Source organism: Eptesicus fuscus, chromosome 3 (genome assembly GCF_027574615.1).
Source record: "Eptesicus fuscus isolate TK198812 chromosome 3, DD_ASM_mEF_20220401, whole genome shotgun sequence".
NCBI classification, from domain to species: domain Eukaryota; kingdom Metazoa; phylum Chordata; class Mammalia; order Chiroptera; family Vespertilionidae; genus Eptesicus; species Eptesicus fuscus.
Window position 1 is genome coordinate 2,578,116 of NC_072475.1, and position 21,021 is coordinate 2,599,136.

At 61.0% G+C, this 21,021-nt stretch overlaps 1 protein-coding gene across 2 annotated transcripts in view; it reads right to left on the minus strand.

Moving 5' to 3' along the window:
• RUNX1 (RUNX family transcription factor 1) overlaps positions 1-21,021 on the minus strand; it is a 188,925-nt gene that overhangs the window by 82,794 nt on the left and 85,110 nt on the right. The window contains exons 3-4 of one of the 2 annotated variants that reach the window (XM_054713516.1): positions 7,733-7,771; positions 1,946-2,199 (exon numbers count right to left, since the gene is read on the minus strand). In XM_054713516.1, coding sequence (XP_054569491.1) covers positions 1,946-2,199; positions 7,733-7,771 — 293 coding nt within the window. The remainder of the gene's footprint in view (positions 1-1,945; positions 2,200-7,732; positions 7,772-21,021) is intronic. The other variant, XM_054713517.1, reaches the window with a different exon arrangement.

The window sequence follows — 21,021 nt, forward strand, 5'->3', positions numbered from 1 at the left end:
GCCCACCAGCCCTCACTCAGTACAGCCAACGGGATGAAAAGAAGAGCAGTCAAAAGTCATTTTCAAAAGGAAGCCTCTCTGCTTATTAAGATTTCTGCTAAACAAACACACACACACACACACACACACACACACACGAAAAACACCCCCCCCCCCCCTGAGGGCTCATAAAGCAATCTATCTGCATTTCCCTTCTTTCAGAAGGAAATGAATACGTCCACGTTGAGAAACGACACGGCTCCGAGGCCCGCCGATTCTCCGTTCATCACCCAGTTCTGGGTGTGGGGGTCCCAGCAGAGCAGGGAGACTCAGAAGTGACCCCAAAGGAAGCCACGGACCCCTCGTGTGGGGCGCCGGGGTGTAAGTGCCCAAGGCTGCTTGCTGGCCTGGCTCCGTCCTCTGCTCTCATCTGAGGGTGACCCAGGGCCCGGGTGTCAGGTCCCTCTCACAAGGGGACTGGGTCCTCTCTGGGAGGAGGCTCTGGATGGAAAGGGATTAGGCGATTTAACAGGGGAATGGGCTCCTGAGCAAATCTGCATAAAGGGAGGGGGCCGGGGGAAGAGGCCAGGCCGGCCCAGGCCCCCGGGAAACTCTCTCCTTCAGGAGACAGAGGACAGGAGGCAAAGCTCGGGGCACAGCCCACGGGACGTTTTGTTTTGCTTTAGAAATCATAATCGAAGTCTGGAAGGTGCATAACGCTTCCAAATAAAGAACTCCGACAGCACTTTGGAAAAGAGTGAGCACTCTTCCTTGTAACTAGATCAAGCTCCCGCCAGGCCCTGGAACCATGAAAAGCTTATAGTAAACTGATCTCCCCTTAAAGGGGACACTTATTTAATCAGATTAAAAAAAAAGTGGCCGTTTTTTACAGCTTTTTTTTTTCTCACCTGCCTGCCTTCGCCCTTAAAAATGAACAGGAAGTGATTAGACCCATTGCACTAAAAAGCTGACCCTGCTTAGACCCACCCAAGACAGAAGAACAGAATCCCCAAGGCCGAAATTAAATTCCGGCTGCGGCTGCCAGAGCGGTGGAGGGGTTGTTTAAAAACTCCGGGGCTGTTTATACATCCCCACTGGAGGCCAAGGTTTTTCAAAGCAGCTGGGAGCAAGGGCACGAGCTGGGGCTGGGCCGCTCAGCTGGAGGCGCCGGGTCCGCGCAGAGGAACACGGGCGGGCGGATTAGAGGCCGATTCCCAAACGCAGCCCGATTCCCAAATGCAGCCCGACTGCCTTCCGCTGCCCGGGGCTGGGCTTAAGCTAGGTGAGCCCGCGATAAGGCTCGGGACGGTTCCAGGAAAAGAAACTGGATTCGCTCCTCGAGGCTTCCGGCAGGAGCCGGCTGCAGGCTTGCAAAAACTTCAAAAACTTTTCGCAAACTTAGCTGCCCGGGTGGACTTGGGACATGCTAATTGCTACCGGGATGTGAAAGCGGGGGTGGGGAGCCCTGACAGGTCTCCTTGTCAGCGTGTCTGCGGGGACCGGAGGGTCTGAAAGCATCCCATTTCTCCTCGCTCCGTGGAAAACCGGCAGAAGGGTTTGGGTGGTAAGCCAGCGGTGGGGAGGGAAGCCCGGGAGCAACCAGCCTCCCCCAGGCCGGCCGGGTTCTGACTTTTGCTACTTTGTATCAAAGCCGGGTTCTGACTTTTGCTACTTTGCATCAAAGCCGGGTTCTGACTTTTGCTACTTTGTATCAAAGCTCAAGACCCGCTAGGGAGGTCCCACCGCCCTCGGGTGAATGTCTGCGGGGGCTTCCTGATTTTTGCAGCCCTCCCCAGAGGCGGCCCGGGTGGGCCGAGGCGGTCCCTTGGAGGGTCGCCACGGCAACGCAGCATCCCCCGGCACTGGAGGCCGGACCGGCCCGCCTGGTTGCCGGCCTCCCGGGTGGCCTCGGCCTCTGCCGGCCTCCGCCCGCCCGTGCTCCCACCGCCCGCTCCAGGCCGCATACCTTGAAGGCGATGGGCAGGGTCTTGTTGCAGCGCCAGTGCGTGGGCAGCACGGAGCAGAGGAAGTTGGGGCTGTCGGTGCGCACCAGCTCGCCCGGGTGGTCGGCCAGCACCTCCACCATGCTGCGGTCGCCGCTCCTCAGCTTGCCGGCCAGGGTGGCGCCGGCGTCCGGGGCGCCCAGCGGCAGCGCCTCGCTCATCTTGCCCGGGCTCAGCGCGGTGGACGGCGGCGTGAAGCGGCGGCTCGTGCTGGCATCTACGGGGATACGCATCACAACAAGCCGACTGAGTTAGGACCCTGCACACAGCTCCTGGCCGAGGGCGACGGGGGCGCGGATCTTCAGCCAGCAGCTCCCGGGAGACCCACATACAAGTTCGGGGGCCTGGGCTGCCGCAGGGGCTGGGGGCGGGGGGCTGACTTCAGTTCCTAACTGTCCGGGAGGGGCGAGTTCTAGCTTTGCCGACGGGCCTCAGCCCCGGGCAGGGCTCTCAGCATCCGGCCGCTGAGTGCTTTAAAAGTGGGCGACCGGAATCCCAAGCCAAATGCCGAGGGGGGCTGTCTTCGGCCGCGTCTCGCTTTGAGAATTTAAGCTCAGTCTTTGGCTGTCACCAAAGTTTCGGGAGGCAAAATCCCCAAACACTCCCCAAAACACGTCTGCGGAGAGAAAAAGAACCGGCACCCGCGCCGTTTGGAGTTCCAGTAGTTAACCGCCTGTCCGTTTTCCCAGGTGAGTTTTGTCTAAAGTCCCCGCATAACAGAAAATACAGGGTCGTCTTCCACAAACATCGCCGCTTTTATCATGCAAAACTGGCCTCGGTCCTCCAAAGCTAGAACTGCGACTTGCAAAGGTCGCGCTACTAATGTATGTGCATATATATATATACACACATATAAATATATATACATATGATCTACTTCATAAAATATTTACAAGACAATCTGTAGAGAATTTAAACACAACAGAAATCCATTAATGTTCGCTGCCGATTTTTTTAAGTAGCCTTGAACATCAGCTTCAGTAGTTGGAGAAGGGCCGGGTAGAAATACTTGTCACGGTCTCTCAGTAAGTTCTGGCAGAAAGCTCAGTTCCGAAAATTCAGCTTTTCCAAGAAAAGCTGATCTTACAAAAAGAAAAAAAAAAAGTCCACGTTGAGGACACTCAGGGAACAGCTCTCCGCATCTGAGACCTCGGGTTTGGGGGTGTTGGTTAAGTTTGTGGCCGATCCCGTGGTTTGGCACGGCGGAGCCAGCCGCCGTCTACCCGGGCGCGGTGAGTCAGCCCCAGCGGGCAGCGGCGAGCGGATCCTCCTCCAGTGTCGCCCCAGCGCCGGCCTGTGAACCGCCGGGGCCCCGCAGTCCCCACAACCGCCGTGTAACCGCAGCAGGTGGAGCGGGCCTCCGGAGGCGGGGGCGCCGCCGCGCAGATCCAAACGGACGGGGCCACTCGAGTCACCCCCGCACACACTCCCACGCACACTGCCCAGCACCGGCAGCTTCGCGGCTCGCCTCGCCGCGCCACACAGCGCACTTCCTCCTGCAGCAGTCAGAGGAACACAACCCGGGGACTTCACAGCCGGGGAAGAAGTTGAACCATCCAGCCAAGAAGCCAGTTCATTCAAAAGTAAGAACGAAAGGAAAAAAAGAATAAAAATCGAAGCTCCGGCGCAGGTCAAGGAGAAGCCGCGGAGGTTGACTTTCTTCTCGCGTCCCCAGGAGCCAGGGAGTGGGTGCCCGCCGGCGCAGGGCCGGGCGGCGTGCTGCCCTGCTGGGTCCGGCCGCGGGGCGCCCGTCCCGTCCCGCCGCGCCCGCTGGCTCTATGAATGAGAGTGCCTGGAAATGAACGTGCTTTTACTGTAAGCCCGGCCCGAGGAATTCCATTCCCTCAGCTCGTTTGCATAGGGGCGGCCGCGGGCCAATCACAGGCCTTTCCGGTATCAGCGCGGGCGCGGCTCTCCGCCCAGGGCTCCTGGAATTGGCCCGCGCGCCCCCGCCGCCGCCGCCGCCGCGCGCTACTGTACGCCGCCGGGGCGGGGAGTCGGCGGCCGCCCGCGCTCCCCACGCACCCGCATCCCTGCACACACGCACGCACAGGCTCCCACGCTCCCCGAGGCCCCGCCCCGCCCCGCCGCAGACTGCGGCCCCGCGGCTGTGCGCACACGCACTGGTGCGCGCGGCCTGGGGCCCCGGGCCTTCGGTGCGCAGCGGCGCGGCTGGCGGCCGCGGCCCGGGGACCGAGGAGGTGGGCGGAGGAAGCGGAGGCCCGCCGGCCGGGAGGACTCGGGCCGCGAGCTGCACACAGAGCGGCCCAGCCTGGAGACCGGCGGGAGGGAGACGCCCCGCGCACCCCGGAGAGACAGCGGCCTCCGCGGCCGCCGCGAGGCTCCCCGGATCCGAGAGCGGCCCGGGCTCCTGCGCGGGCGGCCACACCCGAGCCTCCGCTGCCCCGGAGCGGGTGCGACCGGACCCCGAGGGGACGGGCGGGCCGGGGGCCGGGCTGGCCGCGGCGCGGAGCGGGACTGGTTCTTTGGGGGAAGCCCGCGTGCCCTCGGTCTCCAGCACCTGGGCCTGTGTCCAGCGTCCGCCCTCGGCTGGTTTTCTGTGATTGGCGTTTTCGCCGCGGCTGGGCTGCGGCTTCATTACCCGCGCGCCCGGCTCCGGCGGCGTGTGCTCAGCGGGGAGCCAAGGGGTTCCCCGCCCGAAAGGACCCCGGGAACTTGCGACGGGAAGGAAAGTTGCCGGCGCCGCTGGGCTTGCTCCCCGTCCTCGGAGCGCGGCTGCCCGGCGGGCGGCGCTAAAGCCTCTCGCGGGGCCGGGGTCGCCGGAGCCCCACACCCACCCACGGCTCCCCGGAAACGGCCCGGCTCCTCTCCCCGCCCCTGCGCGCGCGGCCCGGGTGCCGAACCCACCCCAGCGTGGCGCGCGGGCGGGACCTTCCCGCTGGGCCCGGCGCCGCGGGCACGTGTGCGTAGTTTAGGGGGACCCGCCCCGGTGCGGTGCCTGGTCCCGGGCACTGAGGGTCCCTCCCTCCCCTGCGGGGGTCCCTCACCTCCCGGTAGGGCGCTTACACGGAGCCCGTCCCCACCTGCCCCTCGGAGCCCTCCACTTCAACTCCCTGGAGATGGGGGCCCCGCCCCCGCCCCCCGCGGGCCCCGCCCTTCGACCCCTTCCCGCCCCCCCCCCCAGCAGATGCGCGGTTGGGGGGCTGCCGCCCCGCACTCCCATCAGGCTCTGCCAGCGGGCCTGCCTGTCGGAGGCGAGGGCCACGGAGGGTGCCCACGCTGCTGCCCGGGTCCCAGGACCGGCGAGGCGCCCCGGCGGAGCGGCTGGAGGAGACGCCACGCCGCGGGCCGCACGGACGCCAGGGGGCAGCAGCGGCCCTCGCTCGCCGCCGCGGGCGCCGGACGGCCGCCCTGCACCCGGGAACGCCCCGAAGGCGCGGGTTCCGCGGCCCTCCTGCGGCCTCGGGTCGCTCCTGTAAGAACTTCGGTTCGGGGGGATCGACCGGAAGCGGCCGAGGCAGCTAGCCTGGGCGGCCGCGTCCCGCCCCCGCTGCCCCGCCGCGGAGCTGATGGCGCGGGAACCTGGGGGCACGGGGTCCCTCCTGCTTCCCCAAACCCCTTTACCGGGACACGGCGGTCGGCCCGCCCCAGGCCGTCCGTGCGCGGGGGGGGGGGTCCCCAGAAACCCCCTGCCTCCCGCGCTTTTCCGGGGCCGGCCGCCCCTTGCTCCCCCGGAAAGTCGGGGCCGGCCAGCCTCCGCCGCGCTTGGATGGCCTGGGGTCTGAGAGAGAAAACGCACGTGTTTTTTAAGCACCCCCACTTCATGTATAAGCCCCCCCTTTCCCCAAGCGCCCACCCTCTTCGTGAGCCAAGTGATTCCAAACACTGCGCAGGCCCTGCCCGGAGACCGACCGACCGACCGGACCGACCGCTGCCCGCCCTGGAGCGACTGCGGGAGTGAGAAGCCTGCTGTCCAGGCGCGTGCATTGGCCAGGAGCCGCCGGGCGCTCCTGGGCCTCCCGCTACATCCCAGGGGTGGGGCGCGGGGCGGCTCAGGGTGCGGCAGAGGCAAACGTGGGCTCAGACGGAGGGGAGAGCGCAGATTGGGGTACCCGCGCCTCAGGAAGGTCAGAGGGGGCTCCTCCCGGGCTGGGGCGGGGCTCCCCCCTCCCCCACGCCCAGGCCTCCCGGCGGGAGTCAAGTTCGCAGCTCAGCCGGGAGAGAGGCTCCGCGATAGGTGCTCCCCTGCGGCCTTTCAAGACGCTCCGCTGAGCATCCCGACCAGCGCGCCGAGTTCCCCGCCGAGGAGGACGGTGACAGCGAGCAAAGTCCTGCTGGTTTGTTCCCAGTCTGGCCGGCACTTGGGGTTCCCACACCTGCAAACCGAAACCAACCCCCGCTGCGCCTTCCTCAGCCAGGCACCCAAGTGAGTGGAAAGCAGGCAGCAGGGGACTCGGCTCAGGGGGACCCCGCACCCCTCAGAGCTGTAAAGTCCCTGCGCGGAATGCACTCCTTCCTCCCAGGAGGCTCCGGTCAGGGGGAGATGGACTTGCCTCCCCTGCCTCTGGGGAGAAGGGAGGCGGAGGTGGCCAGTCCCGCCCCGCGCCCCCCTGGGGTGCCCCTCACACCTTTGCCACCATTGGAAGTGGAACAAAGGCTGTTGGGCAGATGCTGTGTGCCAGGCTTGGCTCCCTGGCGGAAATTTCAAAAAGGCTCATCATTGCAATGGAATGTCAGTTTTCCTGGTGAATTTTAAACGTAGTATTTAGTTAGTTGAAAGGAAAAATAACAATTTCCCTGGAGAACAGGGCCGTTTTTTCTTCTTCAACTTTAGGTAAATAAGTCACTATAGGTGGTCTCAGAAAATATCTAAATATTCTACTCTTTTTTTTCCTTTTCAAAACCCAGTCAAAAATAAAATATGCAGAAAGTTGGGATTAGAATCTTCAGCATTCTCTTAAACGCAAAATTCCCCCGGTGAGCAAAATCTTTCTAAAATTACATTCCTAAAAATGGAATCTTCCTGAGGGAGTTATTTCTATTTTCAGTGCCGTTTAAGGGAAAGTAAAATTCAGAGGCTGTGCTTTTTGCTAGCAGTTCTGACCCCGTTGCTGCAGTTGGTACCCGTGGCCCAGGGAGGGGACCTCCGGGAGAGGGACTTCGGACGGTGTGCGGACAGCCTGCCGTCGGCCAGCAGTTCCCGGGGAATTGAATGGGACGGCGTTTCCTCTGGAGGGGCTTTGCGGAGCGTTCCCTTCTGAAGTGGAATTCCTTCCTCCTCCCACTGCACCCCCCCAGGCCTGTCTCCGCGGGGTGCCGTGGTGGACTGTGACTGCTTCACTTTCACGTCATGCCTCCGTTGTGCGGCTCACAGGTGGCAGGCCTGAGAGCCTTTCAGAGCCGTCTTCTGCAGAGCGAGGGGAATTCTGCCCCCATAAAAGTGACGCGTTGCCGCTCCCCTAACAAAGGCAGTAAACTCCTTCTCCAGAGTCACGGAGAGTCACGCAGAGTCCCTTACCCCGGGGAGCGCGCCTGCGGGCAGAGCTGCTGCGCTGAGGGTGTCATTTAAGGTTTCACGGGGACGTTTTATTGGGTTTGACGTTTACAATGTAGAGAACAGCTTTTAAGTATTTTTGAATCAGCAAAAAAAAAAAGGCCTTAGTTATTTGGTTAATTTATAGCATGCATCACGTATAGGCTACATAGATAAAAAAATCATACATATGCATATATATGCATATATATATGAATGCATATTTTATAAAAATATAATGGGGAATCTAACATACCGTGAAAGTCTCTAGATGGATTCATTCCGTGTACAAATTCTGAAAGAACAGAGAGGAAAAGTAATTGTACGACTCTACTGACAGCCAACACCGCGCTGACCGATAGCTGATGAATTTCATTCTACTTGCAGTCAAGGCGCGTCTAAAAGCTAAACCCCCCTCTACTTTTTTATTCTTTTTTTGCTAGCGAATTGCCTCCTACACGTCTTAGCACTGGAGATTTTTATGGCACGCTGACACAGAGAGAGATGAAAACAGTGAATCAGCAAATGGAAAGCGAGCGGTTACAGATGCACAGGGCTTCCCGGGCCTGAGACCCGTGTTCTCCTGCTGCTCACACTGACCCGCTCACGCAGGCACCGAGGTTTATGTAACGAACGTCGCAGGCCCGCAGGGAGGGTGCAGGACCGGCTCGGCACGCAGCGCGAAGTTACGCAAAAGCATTTAGACCCCCGTCATCCGGCAGAGGCTTCGGTGCAAGAAGTAAAAACACACCTTTCTGAAAGTGGTGGGAGGAAGCCGCGGGGATACACCTGAGGGGAGACCCAGGCTGGGGGCTAGCCCCCCGTGCTGAGCGTGGCTCCCCAGGACAGGACTCTGCAATGTTCCTTCCTTCCTGCTGGCTTCCCCTCTCTCCCTTGGCGAGGAGGGCGGGTCATTTGTGTCAGAACCCCACATTCTTAACATAACAGGTGATACCGATTATTACTGAACACAGCGCCCAGGACACTGCCCCACGGAGCCCCTCGCGGGCACGGCGCGGCGGGGAGGACAGCCAGAAAGCGGGTCCTCTGTCCCGGGGTGACACCCACACGGTGCTCTGAGGGCGAAGCTATGCTGCCCGCTCTCCGTGGCGAGAATGGTCAGCATTTTGGCCTCGAGGCCTTCGATCGGAGCACCTCGCACGCGGCAGGCCTAAAGCGCTCACCCCGCAGTATTAGTCTCCTGTAGCTTTAAGAACCCTTAAACCCGAGAAAGGAGGTCATTATTTCAGTTTCCAGACGCCGCTTAAGTAGGCAGGAGAACAAGATCTGCAGCTCCTTGGTCTCCTATTTTTGCCAAAGTAAAAAAAAAGCAGCCAAAATAATGAAGGGTTCTGACGGGCCGCCCCACGAGGAGAGATGAAAGGACTGAACGTGGCCATCTCAGCGAGGCGCCTGGACGCGAGGCCGCGGCGTGCGTGTGCCTGAACCGGCTCCGTAAAGGCGTTTGAAACGCACAGCATCGGCGGCAGAGCGTTGGCCCTGATGGTGGACGGGGGGGGGGGGGGCAGAGGGGACGGTGCCCCCAGGCAGCCAGCGGGTGTGCACGGGGGGCTCCGGGCAGGTCCGCGCCAGTCAGACTGGCCAGGCGCTGAGCGTGTGGCAGAGAGACCAGCAGACCGACCGCCTGGACGTTCCCGGGGGCGGCGGGAGCGGTGGGCCGGGCGGGGGGGGGAATGGACCCTGGATGCCTCTCCATGTCCCAGGCTGGGAAGCAGGGGGAGCGAGGAAAAGGGGTTCCTCGGGCGCCTCATGTTTCCGTGGCTCTGAGAGAAAGGCCAGGGTTTTCTTCTTGACCCCAAACACCAAGGCAGCAGGGAGCAGATTCAGACAGCGTGCTTGGTCTGCCCTGGGCCCCTAGCTGTTGGGGGGAGGGGGGGCCGGGGGGGGGCGGTGTCCCCAAGTGAAGCCGCCCCTGAGCAGATTGGAAGGGACGTGGCCAAGGAGCAGGTGCAGGGGGTGAAGGTGCTGGAACCTGAACTATGAGATGGGAGAGGTCTGTGTGCTGGTGACTGGGCGCTGCGTGTGGTGGCTGGTCCTGCAGAGACCTAAATTCCTCCCTTCCTCCCTCTCTCCCTCCTTTTCTCCCTCCCTCCTTCCTCCCTCCTCCCTCCCTCCTTCCTCCCTCCCTCCCTCCCTCCCTCCCCCTCTTTCCTTCCCTCCCCCTCCCCTTCCCTCCCTCCCTCCTTTTCTCCCTCCCACCCTCCTCCCTCCCTCCCTCCCTCCCTCCTTCAATGCACTAATATTCCAGGCCATGGCCAGTGCGTTTGTGTCCCTCGCCTGCTTTAATCCTCACAGCAATACCATGTCCATCCCCATTTACAGACTAGGAACCTCCTACTTGGAGAGGTTAGGAAACTTGACAAGCTCGCTTCACTCTTGATCTCTATGCACACACACACATATGTGCATACACATGTGCCCACACACGCCCACGTACACATGCACACACATACACACACTATCCACATATGGGTCTGCATGCATGATGAGCTATATTTTTTTCTGACCACAACTATGTGTCCCTATGGGTGTCCTTTGCAGAGTTCTGAGAAGTGAAACTCTGATCCCCTGGTCTCCACTGGAGAATATTCCTGAAATTCTTCCCCGTGCAAATCTCAAGTCCTCAGGAGTCCTATCCTGAAGTTACTCTTGGCAACCCACAGAGTTTGAGGAGCGAGTCAAGGTCCATTGCGTAGAGGCTCTGAATTCATAATAAATACCAAATGGATTCCTCTTCCCCTCCTGCTTCCACTTTTTCCACGTGGCACCTGAGGACGTTCCCGATAGGAAGTGTTTAATTTCCTCCCGTCAGCATCCCTCTGATGCTCCCTGTGTGCCAGGCAGGGCGCTAGGCTCCTGGGTAACCAAGGACCAGTACAGGAGAACAGGGAGTGTCAGGCTGCTGCTGGGCACATGCAGGGTCCGGGGAGGTGGTGGAAGGAGACACGGAAGGAAGAGGGAGGGCACCGCCGGGGGGCTCAGGAAGGACAGCCTTCCTAGTCGAGGTGACGTTTGATTGACGGCTGGAGGTTGGTAGGTTTCTACCAGATGTTGGGAGGGTTGCAGGAAGGGTCTAGGGAGGCGGGGGGAGCTGGAGGAGAAGGAATCCAGGCACGAGGATCAGCATGAGAAAGTCATGAACTGGTGACACATCACACGCCAGGGCTGGGATAGTGGGAGAGTGGGTTTGGGACAGGCGGGGCGTGGCGGCTCACAGAGGACGCAATGCTGGCAGACCTGAACGCCCACAGGCCGCGTGCAGCTGACACAGCCGGAAGAAGCGTGGACACCCGTAGGAGGGCAATGGGTTCCACCAGAGCCGTGAACTCTGGGGCCTGACCTAACTCCCACCTTCGGAAAGGGAATCTCCCGGCGGTGGGTGGGTGAGTCGGAGGGGCCAGAGTGCCCGCAGGGGTCAGACTAGCATCATCAGCATCTCTTCAGGTGGGAACAGCAGGTGGGAGGGGGAGGTGAAGGAGAGCGGTGAGTACCCGCCTGGTGGCCCGGGTGCCGTCAGCGGCAGCGAAGACCCGGAGAGGACGGGTGTGGAGAGGACCCCAGGCCTCGGCTGGGTTCACGGAGCAGAGCGGTGGGTGCGAGTGGGACAGGCAGGAGGTCAGGGCCGAGGCCTGGTGTGGCTGAGGCCCTCACACAGGGTGTCTAGGGCGTGTGTCCGTGGCCAGGAGAGCGCTGGCCACCTCAGATCCCCAACATTGAAGGGTGGTCAGGAGGGAAGTAGGGCCTTCAACACCAAAGGCCGGTGGGAGCTGTGAGAGGGAAGGCCTGTCTCAAAGGCCGTGAGGGTGAGGACTGAGCAGCGCTGCCTGCCGGGAGCCGGGGGAACCTTTTCCGGCAGAGGGTCCGAGGAGCGGAGGGGGGAGGTGGGTGGGATGTAGGGATGCGAGGGAGGTGCTGCAGGGAGGGAGGGAGGGGAGCCGTTGCAGGGAGGACAGCCCAGCACTGCGATGTGGGGTGCGTGTTTCAGAGGGAAGACACGTGAGGAAGTTAACATTCGTCCCTGCATTTCACTGACCATCCACCTCGTCGGCCGCCGTCCCAACCAGCTTGCCCTCCCCACGATCCTCCCAGCTCTCAGACTCGGATCCTGGGTTCACCTGTGACCTCATCCGACCTGCTGCCAAGTCCGTTCTTCGGTGTCTTCCTCTGTGACAATCCATTGCCCTTCCCATCCCTACCGCCACCGCGCTGGCTCACGCCCTCACAGCCTCCCAGGGTTCCCTGCGCACAGGTTATCGCCTGCCCTCGGTCGGCAGATCCGGTCAGATCTGAGCTTTTCCCTGCACCCGAATGCAGGTCCAGCTCTCAGCACAGCCCCGCAGGACTGAGGGTTACTCCCGTCCCCATCTTGGAGGGGTCAGATCCCCCGCCCTGGCTGAAATTTCCTCTCCTGGACCAACTGCATCCATTCTTTCTCCTGGTCCCCACGCCCCTGCATGGCCCTAAACGCTCCCGTACGGCAGAGCTATCCGGCCGTGCCGAGGGGTGTGGTGAGGAAGGAGGCAGAGCTATTGGGCTGTGTCGAGGGGTGTGGTGAGGAAGGAGGCAGAGCTATTGGGCTCTGCCGAGGGGTGTGGTGCGGAAGGAGGCAGAGCTGTTCGGCTATGCTGAGGGGTGTGGTGAGGAAGGAGGCAGAGCTATTGGGCCGTGCCGAGGGGTGTGGTGAGGAAGGAGGCAGAGCTATTGGGCTGTGCCGAGGGGTGTGGTGAGGAAGGAGGCAGAGCTATTGGGCCGTGCCGAGGGGTGTGGTGAGGAAGGAGGAGGTGAAGGAACCAGCGCCCCCCAGTTCCTATGTGAGCGGCAGTCCTGGGTGTAAAGCTCCGGGCCCCTTTCCCCACCCTCATTCGGCCTCCACCAGAGGAGCCTGAATTGCCTGGACCGTAGGTGTTGGAACAGAAACCAGGTGTCGCAGGCCAACCCTGAATTGGACCCCCACGACCTCCCGTCCTAACCCCGGGGGCTGGGACCCAGCGAGCGGCCGGCCACGCAGTCGGCCCATGCAGTGCCAGGCGTGAGCGGCTGGGCCCTGGCGGAGCGGCTCCCAGCGCCACGCGCACCCGCTGGGTGTCCACGGGCCGCGGCCGGGCGGGCCCTCCCCCTCGCCTAGAGCAGCGCTGGCCGCGGAAGTGTGATGCGCGCCCCGGGCGTCCATTGTAAGTTGCCAGTAGCCACATGAAAACAGTAAAGAGAAACGAGTGAAATTCACTCTAATCAGGTATTTCCATCAGTTTAACCCAATATATCCCGAACATGCCCATTTGCGCAGGGGATCAATATGAAATTATCCAGGTATTTTACGTTCTTTTTTTTAACGTACGTCTTCGACATCCCACGTGCATTTTATATTTACAGCACGTTGCTAGTCCATATCGCCACACCCAGGTCCTCAGGAGTCGCCGCCGCTGGCGGGTACTGCGATGGACCGGCAGCCCTAGCGTGACCGCTCGGGACAGCTCACCCCGAAGAGCAATGTTGGGCCACGCTACCAGCGCCGGGCTCTGTGTTCCACCCGCCGACGGCGATGGCCACTGAGCCACACGCCCTCTGGGCTCCTAGGTTCCCTCTGAGCCGACCCGAAGCAGAGCTCACAGCATCACCGGACCGACTCAGAGGCAGGAGGACACGCACAGCGACAACTGGACTGCAAAGGCCAACTAACCGCTGTCAACACCACCCATGCCGGTCACGGCCACGGAGGAGCCACAAGCCAACCCAGGCACTGGCCGAGGCCACGTCGGGGTCGCCAGCCCCGAGGGCCCGGCCTCTGCACAGCGCGCGGGTCTCCTCGAGCTCAGAGAGGATTTCACCGAAGCATCTCGCCTCCCTTCCCTTTCCGGCAAAGCTGGCTTCCTGCGGCCTTCATACACACAGCCCGGATTGATGAGAACCAGAGGTTCATGTCAATCAGTCATGATTTCAAAGCAGAATTGCCAAGGGGTTAAATGATACTCATCCTCAAATAGCAATTCCTATCAATAGGCTGATTTTGGAAGGTGACATCGATTTTTCAGAAACCCATCAATATATCAATCTGCCAGCCATCTGCCAGTTAAAGCGCAGTCGTAGCTCCATTCAGCGAGGCAGCTTCTGCCGAAGGTCGGGAGTGGGTCCCAGGTGCTCCGAGGACATAACCCCGGGGAGACCAAAGAGCGACGCTTCGTGGTTCTGGTCCAAGGTTCACATGAAACCGAGGCCAGAGAGACACGAGGGGGCACACGTGTCCCCCACGCGTCATCCCCACAAGCACCGAAGGCGTGCACAGTCAGCCTGGGCACCGATGGCTGTGTTCATGTCAACACACTTGTGAGGGGTCACTATGTATTGTAGGATACAATCCCAGTGATTTAAGAAATTCATGGGTGTTAATGACACATAGCTGAAGTAGTTTGTCTTTAGAATAAGCAGTTATAAGGCTCTTCATTCGTATAACTGTTGGTACCTCAAATTGATGCTGCCCCCTGCCTCCCAGAAATAAAAGAACAAATTCCTATTTGTGATCCCCTACCAGATTGCAGAGAAATTTCCCCCGAATACAGCAGAACTCTCTAGAAAGAGAATGTGAAAGCTTGAGATAAATCTTGGGTGCTGCATCACCCATCTGTCTTGGACGGGGAAAGTCTACTTAATGGTCCAGAGCCAGATACAGAGTTGTCGGTGAAGGAATTGCTGGACTATCCGTGTGGATCGATGCCATAATGAATCGCCCGGGGTTGGTCTCAGAGTGTCTCCAGGCGCTCAGACCAGACCGCCCTTTCCCGTGGACCCTGCTGCCTGCAGATGCGAACATTTCCTATTTCTAGGAAGCAACGGGCTGAGACCCTCCCGCCCCTGCTTTCTCGGGAGGTCCCGGGGTTGTCGTCCTGCACAGACGCTCTAAGAGTTCGTGCTGTCGTGCGCAATGAAAAAACAGCGCCGAGAGTCAGCCACCACGGGCGTGTCAGCCCACTACATAATGACACGGAGGTTCACGAGAACCCCAGGATCTGCATCGCAGCGGCTACGGACTCAGACGACGTGAATGGTGTCACGTAAGGGACGTTCTGGGGGTAAGCGCGTCTTTATAATAAGGCCCTGGCACGGAAAGTGGGGAACCATCCTTGTGTCTTTCTCAGTCAGACAGCGGTTAGGTCAGAGTGGGACGTTGGGTACGATGGCGTCGGACCTGCTTAGGAAAACGCTGTCTCTTAAACCCGTTCTCCACAATGCAGAGCGAGCTTTGCTGCCTTCCTCGGAGTGAATACGCCGCGCCTGTGGCGGCCACCTCTTCTTGAAAGGTAGAGAGGAAACCGAAGACACTACTTAACAAAATTAAACAAAACCCCTGAAAAGAAATGCCCTCCATTAGCTAATTTCCAGTGTGCACTCCTGTGTGCACAGAAGGCAGCGGGCAGAGACCACCCAGACATTATTGAAGACGAGGAAGCAGCGGAACGGAGGCCACGCTCTGAGGCAGGCAGCTGTGCCGAGGAGGATTTTTTAAAAATGAGCCAGAGCAGAGGGACCGGCGATTGTCCGATCCGTCACCTCGGCTTGAACCGGCCCTGAGCGCCGAGGCTCAGGGCACCCACACGCTCGTCTCCTGCCCGCCCAGCGCCCTCACCACCTCAAGGGCCCGTGCAGACGCACACCTCGAGGTCAAATTCAACATCCTTTCGAGAAACACAGCACCCCAGGCTCAGTCTGGAGGATGTGCATGCAGTCTGGATGGAGGTAAATGTGGGTTTAAGAGAATTTTAAAAAAGCATCCAGTTTTAAGACGTTCTGTAACTGCCACGTTCTTGATTTAGGGAGCCTCTCCTTTTGTAGAGAAAAACACCCCCGGTCAAGTCTGTTTCTGCACCCTCCCCGCTTGCACAGTTTCTAACATGGGGGCTCTCTCTTGCCCAAGACCCCTAACCACGCAGGGGGCTCTCAGGGGAAAAGGACACGTTACCCAGGACGCCAGGGGCTCCGCTGTCTGTCCGCGGGCGCCGCAGCCGCTCCGGGCCGCTCCGGGCCGCTGGGTGCAGGACAGAGTCCCGAAGTCGCGCGGGGAGCTCAGCAGGCACCTGGGCAACCCTCGCTCCCACGGGCGCGTGGCCTGGGGGTCGGCAATTAACACGGCAAATTGGACGATGACATGAAGTGAAGGGCGAGATAGATTTTTCCCCCTCGCTGACCAAGCTCACGAGAGAACGCACTTCCTCCCTCTCTGCCTCGGGCGTACGCGGGCCGGCACTTTCCATGTGGGCACGGACATGATCCCCGCTTCCCGGTCAGAGTGTGTGTGTGTGGGGGGAGAGGGGGGAGAGGGGATTGAGACGTCTAGTTAACCCCTTGCGGCCGAATGAGAGGGCAGTAAGGTTACAAGGCCGTCTTCTTCGCCCTTTTGTGTGTGATCCTAGAGTTTTCTGATCGCCAGGGACAGAGGCTTGGTGAACACAGCCTCCCCAGACGGCGGCCTCGGGGGGAAGCGGGATGCCGGCAGAAGGCCGCGACCAGAGCGAGATTCGGCAGCGAGAACGCTGTTCTGTAACGTGCCGTCCTTATATGTCAAAGTGTTGGAGGTTTCTTCTGAGCAAAACTAGGCACAAATTCAGATACGAACTAGGAAGTGATGCCAAAGCCAGAAGTGCACGTTGCCGCCCCTCCCCCCGCCCCCCGCCCCACGTGACAGAGAGCGGGGGCTGCGCAGGGAACTCAGCTCCACGGCTGGAGCTGAAAGGAACAGCAGGAGGAGTGTCGAGAAGCCACCGGTCACCTGAAGCTGACACGTAGCTCTTCTTCTAACAGGAAAACTTCCTTCCCATAGAGAAATGTCCTCTCGGGTGGATTTTAACATGTTGGGATGTGGAAGTCCAGGGCACGAACGCCCGCGGTGACTCCCGACAGCGGCTGGCGGACGAGAACCCCCTCTGTGGGAGGCTGCGCGGTGCTTGGTGCCGAGGGAGGGGGTGGGGCGCTGGGCTGGGCTGTAAGTCAGCCTTCTCGGAGACAAAGTTCGGGATTTTGAAAAGTAAATGTGGTTCTATTCTATTTTTTTTTTTTTAAAGAAAACAAATATACGTGTTTGTGTATTGGTTAGTAGGTCAAGGAAATGACTTGTCCTATCAGAGCAGCCGAGAGCCGACCAGCCGCTCACTGAGCCATGGGGTCTGGGCCGGGTTCCATCTGCACGGGATTGGGTGCCTCTCCCCGAAGGCAGGAGGCCAGGTCGCCTGGCCTCTGGGGATCCACCGCGGGTTCCCAGTCCGCGAGGACAGGGCAAGCGTGGGATTGGTTTGTCACAAGTGGAAGCCTCGGCTAAGCAGGGAGGGCGCTGATGGCGGAGCAAATGCTGGCGGACGGAGGCTTCTGGCCTCCGACATTTCCTGCGCTCCTTGGGAGCTCCAGGGAGAGTGGCCAGGCTGTCCCTGCACCGTCTCATTCCGTCCCCTCCATCACTCCACTGAGTCTGGAGCCATTCCCGCCTTAGGGTTGAAGAGGTTAAGCCACGTGGCCTTGACCACAGAGAGAAGGGGCAGAGCAGGCAGCCACCTGGCCGGGTGCAGAGAACCCGCCTCCGAGCTGCGGTCCCCACCGTTCTCTCAAGAAGCCACAGAGGCCTTTGTCCAGGGCCCGTCGGGGCCAGGCAGCCCCTCCCCAGCTCACGGGCTCCAGACGCCGCCGCAAGGCCGCCGGCTGCTGCAGGGCCCCGGCCCGCCGAGGGGGTGGGTAGTTCAGCGGCTTTCCAGAATGGTACTCAGGAGCAGCGCCCACTTGGGTTTGAGCCCGCGGCCTCTGGTTTAAATAGAAAACGCATTAGAGCCCTCTATCTAGAGCCCCCGCGCCGTTTTCAGGGAGCAGCCCGGTTCCGCTGACTTCACGGGGCGCGCGGTGCCAGCAGGTGCCTGGGCGAAGCCGTCTGGATTCATTATTTATTAGGACTTGATGGTGTGTTTGGAGCCGGAGGGCCCAGAGCCGCCCGCGGCCGAAGGGCGACTGCAAGGACAGCGCTTCCACGGCGTGCAGACTCGGGGGGGCCCTTCCCAGAGTGAGAAAACCACAGCGGAGGACCCCACGGGGCCAAGAGGCCCCTTTCCACCTCTGGCTTAGAGGACAGCAGGAGGCGGGGTTCAGGCCGCGGCTGCAGCCATTCCTTGGCGGTGGATTACGGAGGTCACCGCAGGCACCGCGGCGGCACAGAGAGAGGAAAGGGCCGGGACGAGGCTGAGGAGCACAGATGGGACCCCGAGTGTTCCCCAGGACGACAGAGCCGTGGCTTCCCGAAGCCCCGCTCCCATCGCCAGGACCGTCCCCAGGCCTGCACCCCCCTTCCTACTCATTGCATCTGTGAGTCGGGGTGACTCTCTGTGACTCTCTGCAGCTCCCTAACTTCCCTTGCCTCAGCTTCCTCACTGGCCAAGCCCAGAGCCCTGCCTGCCACAGGGTTACATCCAGACGCACTCACTGCCGAAGCCCTCGGGAGAGCCAAGCATCCAAGGCCGAGGGGATCCTGGGACGCATCGGGGGGCGCTGTCTTGAAGGCCGCCCCCCCCCCTCGGGGTAGCAGCAAGTCAATCTGCAGGCGAAAGGGCTCCCAGCACTTTCCCGTCTGCTCGTTCAGACAGAGAACGAGGGGCTCCGAGAAAGGGGGGCTTTTTCCAAGGCCCTGGAGCAGTGGCTGACCTGGGGCCCCCCCGACCCCTTCATCGGTGCCTGTCACCCCAAACCTGCCACTCCTCAGCAGCCACGTGTCACTCCTTTAAAAACGGGGGGGAGGGGGGGGTGGCTTGTAACAGTTTGTTTACAGAGAACTTACGACGCACGAAAAGCTAAGTTGATTCCTTCCCCTGCGAAGCGGTTTCCTGACGGCAATCCCATAAATTAAACCCCAGCCCCGCCAGGAGGTCTCCGGAAGGGAGTCATAAATCTCCGGGGAGAGACGCCGCGCGCGCCCCGAAAGCCTCCAGAAGCAAAACTCTGCCCAGTGTGCCCCCCGCACCCCTCCCGCCGGCAGTGCCCCCCGCAGTGCCCCCCGCAGAGCAGTGCCGGGGGAAGGAGGAGGGCGAAGGTCTTGCCTCTCCGTAAGGGTCTACATGGAAAGGAGGGGGAAGCAAAAATGCCACCCGAGCGTCCGCGTTGCCTGGGGGCCGGGGGGGGGGCGGTGTGAATACAGACGCGGGGGGGGGGGGGTGCGGCAGGCCTTGCGCAACGCTGTGTGGTAACCCCGTGCCAACCGTCACGCTGCTGCAGCTCTTGCATCAGCCCCGCAAGGTGCTTCCTGGGCGGCGCCGGCCGAGGCTCCGAGTGCGATCTCCGCTCTGTGCAGCCAGATAAAGGCCGCCCGGCCACTATCTCCCAGTGCCGGCCGCAGATAACGGGGCTGCACCCCCCCCCCCCTCACCGCCCCGCCTTCCCGAGGCGCAGGTCCCCATTGCTCAAGCCTTCCGCGTGCGCTTTATCAGGCACATTGCATCACCCGAGGCCGTTGTCAAATGATGGGCGCAGAATTCCCCCGAGGTGGGCATGCGGATGCGGGCGCGGGAGGCCTTATCTTCAATTCTAAAGAAAGAGGAAGAGCCGTCTCCTCTTGCTATCCTCGTTCTTTTTTTTTCTTTTTTCTTTTTTTCTGAGGGGGCGTGTGTGCAAACACGTGGTGCTGGGCACAGGAGGTAGAATCTTTTATTTTTTAAAATATATTTTATTGATTTTTTTACAGAGAGGAAGGGAGAGGGATAGAGAGTTAGAAACATCGATGAGAGAGAAACATCCATCAGCTGCCTCCTGCACACCCCCTACTGGGGATGTGCCTGCAACCAAGGTACATGCCCCCGACTGGAATCGAACCTGGGACCCTTCAGTCCGCAGGCCTATGCTCTATCCACTGAGCCACACCGGTTAGGTCAGGAGGTAGAACCTTGTTGGTTACCTTTAGGATCACCCGATGCAACTATTTAATGCCTGTTGTTTTCCCACAAATTGAACCTGAATCCTGGTGGTGCAGAATGCTGCGGGCCGGTTTGTGGGAGACTGCACGAGAGACCCACGTCGGGGTCCTGCTCACAGGACTGGCTGCAGGGACCCCACACCCAGACTCTGTCCTCGGCCTCCTCCCGATCACGCTCCCGGTCAGGGGACCGCAGGGCGCGGGCGGGACCCTGGCTGTGCGCCCGCTGACAGGCAGGCTCAGGGACGGCGCGGCCCCACGAGAGGAACGGAGGCTAGTGTTTCTGTCTCCTTTGTGTGGAAAGCAGATGGAGCCACCTGGATCTCAGCGGACAGGCTCGCAGCTTTGTCCCCCCCTTTCCACGTCCCGCACGTCCCCGTCAGCGCTGCCCTCCGCCTGTGCAAACCGGGCTGGAAAGGCGGGCGCCGGGCCCCTGAAGGCGCTGGAGCTCCGCCCCTCCGAGCACAGAGGCAGCTGATTTTTTCTTTTTTAAAAAATATTTTCATTGATTTCAGAGAGGAAGGGAGAGGGAGAGGGAGAGAAACATCAATGATGAGAGAGAACCATTGATCGGCTGCCTCCTGCACGCCCGCCCCACACTGGGGATCGAGCCCGCAACCCGGGCCTGTGCCCTGATTGTGAATCGAACCCAGGACCTTCAGTCCTCAGGCCAACGCTCTATGCTCGGAGCCAAACTGGCCAGGGCACAACTTTCTCTTCACCACTGGGTTCCGGCAAAGCCTAGAAGGCGGGACCCTCTGTCTGTCTGGGCTCTCAGGGCCTTGCAGGCCATGGACGTGGACACGGCCAGACCCCAGGAGCCGGCTCAGAGTCCTGGGCCCAGAGACACCCAGGAGGCCAGCGGGCTGGGCGCCCTCGTCTCGACTCCGTCCCTGACACGTTGGCTGTGTGGACGGACAGACGGCCTTCTCCCTCACGTGGTACACTTTTCTGGGCAAAGACACACAGCCAGGAGGACTCCCTGTGAGGCCGCAGCGCGCGCCCCCCCCTCCCCACTCCCCGCTTCAGCTCACAGCCCAGTCCGGGCAAAGGGCTTCTCTGTGCCTAGGAACCCGCCCGCTCCGGGTCTGAAGCCAGGCCCGTCTCTGGGCCGGTCCCCGACACAGAGCCGTGCACGGGTGCGTGTGCCAGGCTCTGAGCAGAAGCAGACGAGGGTGTGTGTGGGGGGAGGAGGGGCCCGCCCCCCCCCCCAGGTGGCCCACGTGGCCTAGCTTGGGCTGGAGGCAGGCGGGCTGACAGGTGCAGGGGACCTCGGTACTGGCCTGAGCCCCTCTGGGTGAGCGGCCCCAGGGAAAGGAGACAGCCGCCCACCCTCAGGTGAACACAGCCCTCGGAGGGGAGCGATGTCCCGCGGCCCGTGTCTGAGAGACGGGCGCACACGCGGGGCACCGGGCCGGCTGCGGGCGGCCGGCTATGAGCAGGCGTCCTCCCTGCCTCTGCCTCCCCGCCCGCAGCCTCCTCACTTCCTCTTTATTTTGGCGCCTTGGACTCTGTGCTGTTTTCCATGAGGATTCAGTTCAGGGCCAAATGCATGTTTTCACCTTCTCCTCCTCCCCTGTCACCCCATGACCCGGGCT